At 36.5% G+C, this 13,573-nt stretch overlaps 1 protein-coding gene across 2 annotated transcripts in view; it reads left to right on the top strand.

Annotated features, from left to right (window-relative positions):
* The window catches only part of LOC105033845 (uncharacterized), a 167,931-nt gene that overhangs the window by 73,528 nt on the left and 80,830 nt on the right, over nucleotides 1-13,573 (top strand). Inside the window, exons 17-19 of one of the 2 annotated variants that reach the window (XM_019846787.3) lie at nucleotides 1,762-1,875; nucleotides 2,002-2,085; nucleotides 8,462-8,590. In XM_019846787.3, the coding sequence (XP_019702346.1) occupies nucleotides 1,762-1,875; nucleotides 2,002-2,085; nucleotides 8,462-8,590 (327 nt within the window). Of the gene's footprint in view, nucleotides 1-1,761; nucleotides 1,876-2,001; nucleotides 2,086-8,446; nucleotides 8,591-13,573 lie in introns of both variants that reach the window. The other variant, XM_073246109.1, reaches the window with a different exon arrangement.

Below are 13,573 nucleotides of genomic sequence, written 5' to 3'. Positions count from 1 at the left end.
TACTAATTTTTGCATGGTTCATCGAACCATCCGGTTTGGGGTGTGCCGAAGTATCTCAGTGGCCGATCGAGATGGTTCTGGCATTCAAAACATGAAACTGACGAGGAGCGAGAGAAGAACAAGGAAAGAGAAGAACAAGGAAAGAGAGGAACAGAGAGAGTGGAAGGGAGGGAGAGGGAGAGAGGGCCTTCAGAGGCCATCGTAGGGTAGCCGAGCTCGTCGCATTGCTACTGAGCTTGGTGGAAGCTAGAGGAGGGTGGAGGGGGGGAGGAGAGGAAGAGGGAGAGGAGGCTGACTGCCGAGGCCAGTGAAGGCCGGAGGAGGGGCTTCGCACTCCTGTAGCCCCTATTTCATTTTTTTTGCGATTCATTGGATTGAGGTCAGCAATTGTGTTGCTGATTTCATTGGTTTTTCTTTTTTACGTTTTTGGTTTTTTCGGTTGAGGTTGGCTACATAGTTGTTGGCTGTGCTTGACAAATTGCAAGAAAAATACGAAATAGCGGCTGAAGCTTTTGTTTTGATCAGGAGGAGGGCGAAGACCCTCGTCCACCCTTAATTGGCCTTGGTAGTGGCACGGCGACCTGCTGGCTTATCTCGGAGTACTTCGGAGGCCTCCGGCAGCCTCATTTCCCTTCCCCTCTCCTTCCCTCCCTTCGTCCTCCTCTGGCTTCCACCAAGCTCGGCCATGGTGTAGCGAGCTTGGTTGCCCTCCAGCAATCTCCAGCAGCCCTCTCTTCCTATCCCTTTCCTTCCCTACCCCATCTCTCTCCACCTCTCCTATTTTCTCTCTACCCTTTTTATGAGTTTGTTCAAGCCCAGTACGGTGTGGCATGGTGGCATACCAAATTGTACCACCAAATGACCGATCCGAGCTCCAATACTGGCATAGCGAACCTTGAATTTTTGTAATCTAATATCTTTATTTTATATTAATTTCATTGCAAAATATAAATGTTTGATTAAAAATAAAATAAACATCAAAAAATAAAAAAAGTTATACCATTGCGTAGATTGGACTTTAGATGGTGGTGATTATTTTTATGTCTTGAAAGGAACTAGTTTAGGACATAGAATGGGCTATGTTATATTTGCACACATTTGGAGCACTATAAAACATGGTCCAACGGACTAGTATCGGGCCTCATACTGGCTGATGACCAGTTTAGCATGGTATGGGTCTGTATGGTGATGTTCCAAGGCACTACTAAAACAAGGAGAGGGAGGGAGGAGAGGGAGGAGAGAGAGGAAGAGATAGAGGAAGGGAGAGGGAGGAAAGGAGGGAATAAGGGGGATAGAGGGGGAAGGCTTATCGATGATGATCGGCATCAAAAAGGGGGGCATGAACATCTTCCAGCAGCGAAACAAATGAGGGAGCCCTCGTAGGCTCTCTAACCATCAAATGGAGGGTGGGGGGAATTTTATTACCGAATCGAGATGTGATCTTGAACTGCTCTGACTTACTGAACTGAACCGCCCATTGCGGGTTGGTTTGGCAATTACTGTTATAAAAAAATGCCAAATGCTATAGATGTTATTTAATGCAACAACTTAATAAAACCTCATCACCTGATATATGGATATTGGCCTACTCTCATTTTTTTTTCTGTGTGCTAGATACTTGGTAACATGCCTGGAACTTCTGGATTCTTTCAAATTAATGACATTACTTTTGCACCTGTTTGCATCCAAATTATTAAAATTTTCCTGGTATCTTCTTTCTTTGATGTTTTTGTCCTCAAATAATATGTCCATACATGGCAGGAAGAGCTAGGGCCAATGGTTCAGCTGCAAAATCTTACACTTTCTTTTTCATCAGAAAGTTCTATCCAGGAAGAGCTGAAAAGAGAAAGTACCGCCGATGTAATAACTATACTGGTCTGTATTTCCTGGGCAATTCCAATTTGATTTTTTTTCCATTGCTGGAAACTATATATTCTGCAGCCCATTAGAAAATTGAAGATTATTTAGTTAACTTATTTGTCTCTTCTGAATTTGAATCAGATAAGCTACCTTGTGATGTTTGCTTACATATCTTTCACACTGGGTGATACTCCTCGTATGTCTTCCTTTCTTGTTTCATCTAAGGTATGATAACTTACACTTGTTCTTATCTTTTCTTATTTATTTCACGATAACCAATAGGGGTATGTTTTGAACTCTGCGTTACCCTGAATTAATTTGCATTAAGCTTTGTATTTCGGTTTCAAGCATCATTTCTCTGGAATAGGTGCTATGTTGGGTCGCTAGTCATGGTGAAGATCACTTGCTAGTTCAAGCGAAGTTAAATGCGAAGTTATCTCGCTTAAAAGCATAGGCAACGGGTTTGCGCTAGAAGCTTTTAGATTCAGGTTTTCTCTTACACAGAGCACATGAGCTAAGCTCAAATAGAGGATCATATTCATAGCTAAATGTCAACCTTATGTGCTAGCTAAACCAACTAGAGTTGGCAATCATCCCACCATCATGTGACTGTTTTTACCCTTTGGCCTCACTTTTCCATTTTGTCTGTCTTGTTCTTTTAGCTGCTATTCTAACCTTTTTTTTAATTTCTATGTCATTCTTCATTTTATTTCTATGGTAACTTGCAAATTGGCACATGGACTGGACATTGGGAAAATAAATTTTAGCATATTAAGTTAATACTAATAGCTACTTGTCAAATATGTTGCTCGAAAGTTGAAATATTAAGAACTGCATTTGTCAACATGGCAAATATGTTTAAAATTTGTCAATATAACATATGACAAATATATGAGGCCAATAATAAAATAATATAATACAAATCATGTGTCAAGGAGTATTTATTTGTACTACAATGACCCGGTCTACAAATGGAGATGGGGTGATTTATTGGCAGCTATAATTTCATCAATCATTTAACTATTAATTAGATAGTTAATTATAATAGCAGTGCTGAGTTATAGTATGCATATGTTATTGATGACTCCTTAGAGGTAAAAATTACTGGATGAACAGTTTAAGTTTATTGACGATGATGACATTGTCTCATCACCTGGTCATTTTAGCAAATTGAGAAATTTGCAGTGTTTGCAAGCAGATGCTCTTTTCTTTTCATGATTAAATATCTCCTTTGGGGCTCAGGATTTCTTGCCTGGATTCCAAAATAGCTAATAGGAATTTTGGGGAAAGAAACAACATAAGAAAGAAAAGGTATTTCCTTCTCCATTTCATTTGAAACTTTGGGTCACCTTCTTCATGCAGATCTCGCAAGAGTGGTAGGACTCTTGACAAAAGGTTATAATCTACGACACCTATTATGAAGCATGTACTCCCCCAAAAAATTAAAGATCATGTAAGTTGTACCTAAAATATTATTTGTACTTTTAGGGTGAGTAATGAGTAACTTAGTTTCTTTGATTTTTCTTCTTTGTTGACCATACCAATTGAGTCATGAATGAATGTCAAGTTTGGTGGGCACCACCAACTATCCTTGAAAGGCAGTGGTCAAGTTTTGGAGAGGATCTGAGCTTAGAGAAAAGTGTGTTGGAAAATAATTGTTTAGGATATAAATGGGTATTTAAATTTATATGATGCATCTTTTTTCTTGATCAACCAAGATTTCTGGAATCTCCAATGCCAGCTAGTGCAAAATTATTACTGTGGGAAGCTGTATCACTGATAGATAGGGAAGAGGAGCCTTGAATTGTGACTCAGATAGATTGGGGGAAAGCTGATATGATGAGGTGGTAATGCTAACTGTAAAAACTACTAGATAAATAGGTTCAAGGTGCAAATGGTACCCAAAGCACAGGATAATGACTCTCTACAAGTTGCTAAGACTGATTGGAAGCAATGAGAATTGGCTTGTTAATAATTGTAAGTTGTTGAATTATAGAACACTAAGTAGCAGCCTAGCAGGCATTAGCAAGCTTGGAGGAAGCTTGCTATGCAGGTTACCAAGTATTGCTAGACAGGACCAGAAGGCATCTGAATCTCAAATTATGTTTCATCCAGATGACAAGACACCCGTAATTGCCAACCACATATGGGAAGTTTGCTAGTTCTTTTTATTGTGACATATTCTGTTTTGCAGACTGCAAAGCTGATAGAAGCTATTAGTATTCTATGAATAACCAAGTATAAACTAGGCTTGTGTGACATCATCTGTCCCACAGTTGAGTTCTGACATGCGGACTAACAAAATACTTGCTATATATTTGGTGTCATGTAAGAAAATGATCCAGCAAATGAAATGTTGGACTCTCAGACAGGAAAACAAGATCTTGATGGTCCCCTTTTTGCTTATAGGGGACATCGGGATACAAAAAATGAAATGGTGGATTAGTGGACAAAATGAGGAAACTGTCTAAATGATCCGCCAAAAAATTCAAGAACTACAAACAATAATCAATGTTGGACTCCCCAAAACCATTAAGCTTAATCGAAGCTTTAACTGAGGAGGTTAGAACTACGACTACTATGAAGCAAAATTTAATTTCAATGAACTCATTCTAGCATATTATAAAGCCATAATAAGATTCAGGGAAATGAATGTGAGTTAAGGATCAAGGATGCTTGTATAAATTGAAGGGACAGAATGTGGAAACATAATTCAGTTCAAGCCATATTTTACTAGGATCTATTGAAAAATAGGACAACTGGTTCTCATAGCTCATGTTATGGTTATATACAAGGTTTTATGTTCTGATGGGATATGAGGCATCTCGGCTGTCCTGTCCTGTTCTTATGAGATAATGGGACCGACACAATGTTGGGACTCTGAAACCCATCCACATGGGGAGAGAAGAAGAAAGAGGAAATAAATAAAGGAAGGAAAGATAAAGAAAAGAAAAAGTAAAAGGAAAGAAGAAGAAGAACATGGAAGAAACAAAGGAAGGAAAGAAGAAAAAAGGAAAGAGAAAGCAGGAGAAGAAGCGAAAAAGGAAAGAAAGGGAAAAGAAAAGAAAAAAAAGTAAAAAGGAAAGGAACAAAAGAAAAAGAAAGAAAAAAAGGAAAGAAGAAAAAGAAAGGAAAGAAGAAGGGGAAAGAGATCAAGGATATCTACAAAGAGATCAAGGATATCTATCAAGATCAAGGTTTTTTGTACCGGACGGTGTACCGGACGCCGTACCAGTGCCAGACCGGTATGGTATGGTACCAGTACCGTACCATACCGACATGGTATGGTACCAGTACCGTACCATACCGACACACGGTACGCATCGGCGTACTGGTTCGGTACCGGTACTCAATTTTTTTTTGTTTTCATTTTTTTTTGTAGTTGTTGAAGTTAATAATTAATAAATACAACCTCAAAATGGCATTAAATTGCATATTATTGACATATTTGGGTTTAATTTTGAGTTAGGTAGCGATACAAAGACTCTTGATCCAAAATTTTAAACATATATTTATTTACATTATATTTCAACTATGTCATCTTAAAACTAAAGAAAAAATATATAAAATATGCATTAAAATGTATCTAAATATTTAAGTACAAAGCGCAATAACTGATATATGAACCTCAAGATGTACTCTGCACTTTAATTTCTTGTCGAGTGTCTGTGACGCTCGTAGATGTCTGGATCATCAACATAGTCGTTTGGAGGGACATCAGTCCAACCCTCTAGCCAAGCTGCACCGTACTCTCGAATATTCATCCCATAAGGCATCCTCTCTGGATTGTAAGACATCTCAGACCTCTCACTAAAACTCTGGCTCTGAGAAGTATCCTCGGAATGATGGTATGGTTGTGAAGGAGCCCATCCAAATATGCCAGTAGCAAAATCTGATCCGTAAGATGTTTCAGGCTACATAGGATAGTAACCACTAGAAGACGATGCCTCGGATGCACCATATCCATATGGATCATAAGGTGGCTGCGGATAATAGGATCCATAATGCGAGGATGATCCAGATACATCCACGGACCCTACTCCACATGCAAGATCGTCTGCAGCTGCATCGTGTGCTGGACAACCTCTAAGAGTCTGTCGTCTATATGAAATCGGCTCCCCACGGTCTCTACTGACTCGTCCATCATGATCCCTATCCTGTGTGGCATATGTAAACTGAGAGTCATCGATGAATCGAATATCACCCTGTGGCTGTCTCATAAACGGTGGTCTCCTGTCCTCCAGTTCCTCTCTGATCATCAGATCCATGGCTACTACTACCAGTATCATCATCACTCTCCCTGATGTCCGTATCTGAGCCAAATAGCTCCTGTACCCTCATTTAATGATAATTAAAATAATTATATATAATTTTAAAATAATTATAATAATTATTTTAAAACTTATAAATTCAAAATAAATATGTTATATGCTTCAAATAATATTTTTAAATTAACTCAAATATAACACTATTTTTATCTATTTTTTATTTTATAATTAATTTTTTTATTTAAATAATTAAAAAAATATTTTTTAATTTCAAATATTTTAAAAAAATTTTGAGGTTAGATTTAAGTAGCTTGAATCATTCTAAACATGATTCCAAAATTCTGAATTTTTTTCCTTAAATTTAATTTTTTATTAATTTTTAAATAAATAAATATATAAAAATATTTAAAAAATATAATTAATAAAAATTAATAATTTTGGTGTCATCGTGTAGATGTTTCAAAGATCTATCACATATAATTAAATCATACCAAAATCATAAGATTTTGGCATGATTTCCTCATATTTTCATTTTACCTTATTCTTATCCTATTTCTAACAAAAACAAAAAAATAAAATATTTACTAACAAAATAACAGATTATCTTACCTCCGGCCAAAGATCAGCCTCTCCTCGAACCACTTCTCCAATTTTACGGAATTTTGCCCTCTTTTTCTAATTTTTTGAGGGTCTCAACGGTTTCATTGAGACCTTCGTAGCCCACGGGTGTTCTATGAGAAGTCTCAGAGAACACACTTCGGTGTGGGTGCTAATTAAAGCACCAGGCCCACCCCCCCTCCCCCCCATGTGAAAAGGCCCACTCCCCCCTCCCCTCCCCCCCTCCCCACATTTTGAAGTGGGGCTGTCGGTACGATTCAGTTCAGGCCGAACCGACACCGAACCGAACCATACCGTCCAGTTTGGGTGGTATGGGCCCAAACAGTACCGAACCGGACGGTTCGGTGCGGTTCGGGGTCGTTTTTCGAAAAAAAGACCCGAACCGGACCGGTAAGGCACCGGTCTGGCTCGGTACACACCGTATCGGGTGGTTTAGCCTGGTACGGCGAACGCTGATTGGGATAGGTGCCGAGATGAGATGGGACAGCGGGTGTCCCATTCCATGGAGAAATCGGGATACCTTCATTCCGTGGGATTTGAAACCATGGTTATATGGGGCTGTGAAGAGATCATAGACTACCAAGAGATGGTGAGGGTTTGTATGATGCTTCTCAAAGTCGTTGGTAGTGGAAATGTGAATGGAGAAGAGAGAATGAATGAAAAAACTAAGGCATTTGTTGATGGAAAAGAGAGAGTCAATGAAAAAAATTAAGGCATTACCTGTTAGCTGCACCTAACAAATGCTTTTATACTGGCCTATTTGTCTTATTATATTTAAATGATTGGATCACTATTTAATTGCAACAATCACGTTAGTTACCTCTTACCTCCTCTCAATATTACGAATCTTTCCATGTTTGTGTCATGGTATGTGCCATGTAGAGAGGCATGTTCAGTTGGCAAGAAGAACATATGTGCCAATACATACTGACCTAGACTGGTTGGTGCACACCATGACATTTAATTAGGGGCTTGGTAGGATAATAGAAAATCAGTGGACCTACCATGCCAATCTGTGCCAGTTCACTATGAGGATGAGCTTATGTTGGATTTTACAAGTTTATCCTAAGGAGTACATCATGCCTTCATGGTACAGATCAGTAGTGATTCCTGTTGTTTAAGCTTGCCTTTGTTCAGACTTCAGACTAGTCATGAACTGGGATGGCACTTTTACTCTTCTACTACTCACTGGGATACTCCTCACATGGTTTACTTTTTTATGTTGGCATGTGTCAAGGCTATTCTGATGTGTTGGTTGTTGATTACTATAGTACCATATGCAACACTTAATTGTATGTTGACAACATCTTGGCTTCATTTTATACATGACTATTATAATCTTATCATTTGTTACATCTCTGTATTGTCTACTAGTTCATATCTGCTGGATCAATGCTATATCTGATTTTTATGGGCAAATCAATTTTTGCATGAAGCAAACTTGCATTAGTGTTGCAACATCTTCATCACAAGCTAGCTTAAATGTTATTGAATGTACCAAAGTTGCATTACTGATGCAACATCTTAATCTCGAGCTGGCTTAAATGTATGTAAAGCCTGTCTCTGGAAATGGAAACTGTCCATGGTAATGTAATTTTATCCTTTATGAACTTATACAATATTTTGCTGTAATAAGGAGTTTCTACTTAATCTCTTGTCAGTATGCCCTTTAATTATGTGTTTTTTTTTTGTCTGATTAGTATTGCATGATCCAGGTATTGCTTGGCCTGTCAGGAGTTGTTCTTGTTATGCTTTCTGTTCTCGGATCAATTGGATTCTTTAGTGCCATTGGAGTTAAGTCAACACTCATTATAATGGAAGTGATTCCCTTTCTTGTTTTAGCTGTAAGTTTGTTACCTTTCTGCGAAGTTTCAATTCAATCTCTTTCCCATCATAACATTTCCATCATTCCATGAGAGAGTATTATTCAGAGAAATTGGACTTCTTCTGACTATTTTGTAAGGTCTCTGTCTCTCTGATGCATAGTAAGTTGCAACTATTAATTACAAATTGGTCCAACCTTTGTAGCAGGAATTACTTAGATCTAGTGAGATATTCTCTACTTCTGAAATGGCCAGGATTGCTTAGTCCTATTATAATCAAGTTTGTTTTTGATTCAATTTGTTGTGCATTGAAATCTAGGTGGGACATTGGTAGACTTTTGAATATGGGTGGAAAATTGACTTCAATAGCAAAGCATTTTTAACAAACCATATGATCAAAAACAGTATAGCTAAAATTGTTACAAAATTTTAAGTTTTTAACATATATTATTTCATTGTTGCATCATTAATTGCTTGATCCAAAAGAGAGTTCAGACATCAAATCCTCTTTCTGAAATGATCCACTATATCCTTCACCCATCACTTAAATAATTATGTGACAAATAAAGTGAGCTACATAGCTCACTAACCTTAACATGGTCATAAGAATTTAGGTTCCCAGTGAAAACAATTGTCTTTTGAAATGTAAAAGATGACCAAATTATCATTAGAAACCTCAAATGCAGGTTCTTTGAAATATTTTTTTATCGAAATAGGAAGTTGTATTTTATTAACAAATGCAGGTTCTTTGACCCTGGGATGCTAGTGGGATGGTCCTATCCCGATACATGGGATCGTATGCCATCTCGGTGTCCCGTGGGATGTTCCATTGGGACCTAAATCTTTTTCTAATATATAATTAATATGAGATTAAACACAAGCCTTCACCTCGCAGTAGGCTGCTTAGTATTATGCTTGCTTAGACCATGCACTGGATAGATCCTAGGTACTTATATAGGGTTAAAAAGCCAAAATAATGCCTTCGGATAACCATTTTGGATGAGGTCCTAGGTCATTTCATTTCAAAGCCCTGTAGCATCATGTACTGAGGTGTACCATTCAATATCAAGGCATACCAAGGCGTATAGAGGTCTGTACTGATCCATACCGAGGCATACTAAGATAAAAAATCAGAAAATTTGTTAAAATTGTTTCGATAGGGGGTGCATACTATACTATATTAACCATACTGTACCAAATCATCTAGGTAGTACCAGTATGATACCCAATACATTTATACACTAGATGGATATTGGGTACTTATATAGGTCCAAGAATTCAAATATGACCATCTAACTATTTTTTTGGGTGAGGTCATAGGTCACTATACCTATTAAGATACTTAATGGGTAGGCCTTGTTATTCCTATCAATATCATTTAAGTAAGTTTACTTAAGGTATTACATTTTTTCTATGTAAAAAGATACTATGCCCATTTTAATTCGATAAAAAATGATCAAAATTCAAATTCCGTAGCAATAAAATGTCAATTTTTAGCTGGACTAAAAATTATAGATTTTGGAGATGGATCCAGGGTTTTAAATCCCATGGGATGGGAGTGTCCTAATTTCCCCGTAGAATAGGATGCCCTGCATCCCACCCCGGCCCAAGTAAGCATCTTGGTACTTGCCTAGGACTCCCTTTTCATATACATTTTCTTTTTTTTAAAAGTTTTTTGTGTACATACTCTCCTTTGTATTGGAATTTGCGTGAATATCTTTTCGAAATTGATATTTGCATGTATATCCTTATAAAACAATTGTTTTGCATGATACCCATCATTTTCCTCTTTTCTTGCATATGAGCCACATCAACTAGCACCATTCAGAAATTAATTGTTTAAAATTTAAATAACTGAAATACCCTTAATGGATAGACATGCACAAAGAAATATTTATAAGATTATATATGTAAATTGCAGTTTTGTGAAGATATTCATGCAATTTCACATATTTAGGAGGGTTTGTATGCAAAAAAATCATAATTCTTTTTTTTTTCCATTTCAACTTATTTTGACACTTGATTAATTTAGTGCTCACTCTTTTTTTTTTTTGTAATTTCAAGTCAAGTGCCTAACCTAACCTGAATAGCACAATCTGAATAAAGATTAATCAAGCATGTTCGCATACTTGACGAATATACGATTTTTTGATGGGATGGGTTTGGGGTTTTTGGGAAAATTTTTAATCGGGTTTGGGATAGGTTTAGGTAAGGGTAGGGCTAATTTGTTGGGTACTCTATGTAGTGCCATTCCTAGTTGAAAAATATGGGTAAAAGCTACACATCCCTCTCTAGGGTTATATTAATATTTATAGAAATATGTATAGATGACTTAGCATAAATGGCCATGTACAAATAAGATATAGAAGTAAAAAAATAAAATAAGCCTAATATGCTACTGCCATAAATACATCTAATGCCATAAAAATAATAATATTCTAACATCTCCCCACAATCTGAATATTCTATGGTCGAATGTGAAGATTGAATCGAAGTAGAGTTAACCGAGAAGTAGACAATGGCTTCGTGAAGATGTCAGTAAGTTGCTTATTAGAAGAAATGTGAAGAAAAGATAAATCACCCATCTAAACTCTCTCATAGAAAATGATGATCAAGCTCAATGTGCTTGGTGCATGCATGAAGAACGGATTGGCAACAATATAAGTAGTGCTGAGATTGTCATAGTAAATAGAGATAGGCCACACAAGGGCCACGCCAAGATCTCGAAAAAGATGGCGAATCTAGATGGTCTTAGCAAGTGTGAATGTGACTGAGTGATATTCAGCTTCGGAGCTTGATCGATATATAGTATGTTGTTTCTTAGTAGATCGGGAAACAAGATTTGGACAAAAAAAGATACAAAAATCAGAAGTGGAGCGCTGAGTATCAAGACATCCTATCTAGTCTGTAATTGAATAGGCCATTAAGGACGGAGCTGACATCGAGAAAACTGAAGCCCATTGGACAAAGTATCATGATTATAGCAAAGGATGCACTTGATAGCTTGGAAATCTGGTTCACATGGAGCATGCAAAAACTAGGCCACAAGGTGATGGCATAAGAGATGTCTAGACAAGTGAAAGTAAGATATTGCAAAGCTCCCACGATCTGACGATAAGTGTAAGAGTCCTCAAGCAGGCAACCTTCATAAGCAGACAGATTGGTGTTAAGCACAAGAGGAGTAGAGACTGACTTGCTAGAGGAGAAACCATGATGCTTCAAGAGGTTATGAGCACACTTTTGTTAAGGAGTACACCACTAGTCGAATTAGATACTTCGACTCCCAGGAAGTAATGAAGAGGGCCCATGTCTTTTATGGCAAACTCAGCCTGCAAGGTGAAAATTAAGGAAGCTAATAGAGAGGAGCTACTAGTAAGTTTAAAATCATCAATATATAATAAGAGGACAAGGGTCCCTTATGCAGAATGGAACACAAACATGGAAGGATCATCTGTACTCTCTTAAAAACTCAACTTAGAAAGAAAAGAGATAAACTGTTGAAACCAAGGTTCGCTGTACCGATACCGGACGGCGTGCCGGTGCCGGACCGGTATGGTATGGTACCGGTACTGTACCATACCGACACACAGTATGCCTAGGCGTACCAGTCCGGTACCGGTACATAATACTTTTTTTGATTTTTGAAGTTAATAATTGATAAATACAACCTCAATATGGCATTATATTGCATATTATTGACATATTTGGGTTCAATTTGGAGTTAGTTTGCGGTACAAAGACTCTTGATCTAAAATTTCAAACATATATTTATTTACATTATATTTCAACTATGTCATATTAAAACTAAAGAAAAAATATATAAAATATGTATTAAAATGTATCTAAATATTTAAGTACAAAGCGCAATAACTGATATACAAACCTTAAGATGTACTCTGCATTTAATTTCTTGTCGAGTGTCTGTGACGCTCGTAGATGTCTGGATCATCAACATAGTCTGAAGGGATATCAGTCCAATCCTCGAGCCAAGCTGCACCGTACTCTCGAATATTCATCATCCCATAAGGCATCCTCTCTGGATTGTAAGATATCTCAGACCTCTCGCTAAAATTTTAACTCTGAGAAGTATCCTCGAGATGATGGTATGGTTGTGGAGGAGCCCATCCAAATATGTCAGTAGCAAAATCTAATCCGTAAGATGCTCCAGGCTGCATAAGGTAGTAACCACTAGAAGATGATGCCTCGGATGCATCATATGCATATGGATCATAAGGTGGCTGTGGATAATAGGATCCATAATGCGAGGATGATCCAGATACATCCATGGACCCTACTCCACGTGCAAGATCGTCCGCAGTATATATATATAATTAAAATATATGCAAGTATAACAAAACACGATAGTTTAATGATAATTAAAATAATTATATATAATTTTAAAATTATTTTAATAATTATTTTAAAACTTATAAATTCAAAATAAATATGTTATATGCTTCAAATAATATTTTTAAATTAACTAAAATATAACACTATTTTTATATTTTTTTATTTTATAATTAAATTTTTTAATTTAAATAATTAAAAAAATAATTTTTTAATTTCAAATATTTGAAAAAAAAATTAAAATTAGATAAAAGTAGCTTGAATCATTCTAAACATGATTTCCGAACTCTAATTTTTTTCTCTAAAATTTATATTTTTTTATTTTTAAATAAATAAATATTTAAAAATATTTAAAAAATATATAATTAATGAAAATTAATAATTTTAGTGTCATCGTGTAGATCTTCCAAAGATCTATCACATATAATTAAATCATACCAAAATCATAAGATTTTGGCATGATTTTCTCCTATTTTTATTTTACCTCATTTTTATCCTATTTCTAACAACAAAAATAAAAAAAAATATTTACTAACAAAATAACAGATTATCTTACCTCCGGTCAAAGATCAGCCTCTTCTCAAATCACTCCTCCAATTTCACGAAATTTTGCCTTCTTTTCTAATTTTTTGGAGGTCTCAACGATTAAGTTGCCCA

This window comes from Elaeis guineensis, chromosome 11 (assembly GCF_000442705.2).
Source record: "Elaeis guineensis isolate ETL-2024a chromosome 11, EG11, whole genome shotgun sequence".
Taxonomy (NCBI): Eukaryota; Viridiplantae; Streptophyta; class Magnoliopsida; order Arecales; family Arecaceae; genus Elaeis; species Elaeis guineensis.
Note: the sequence above shows the minus strand (reverse complement) of the source record. Positions and strands in the feature narration are given on the sequence as shown.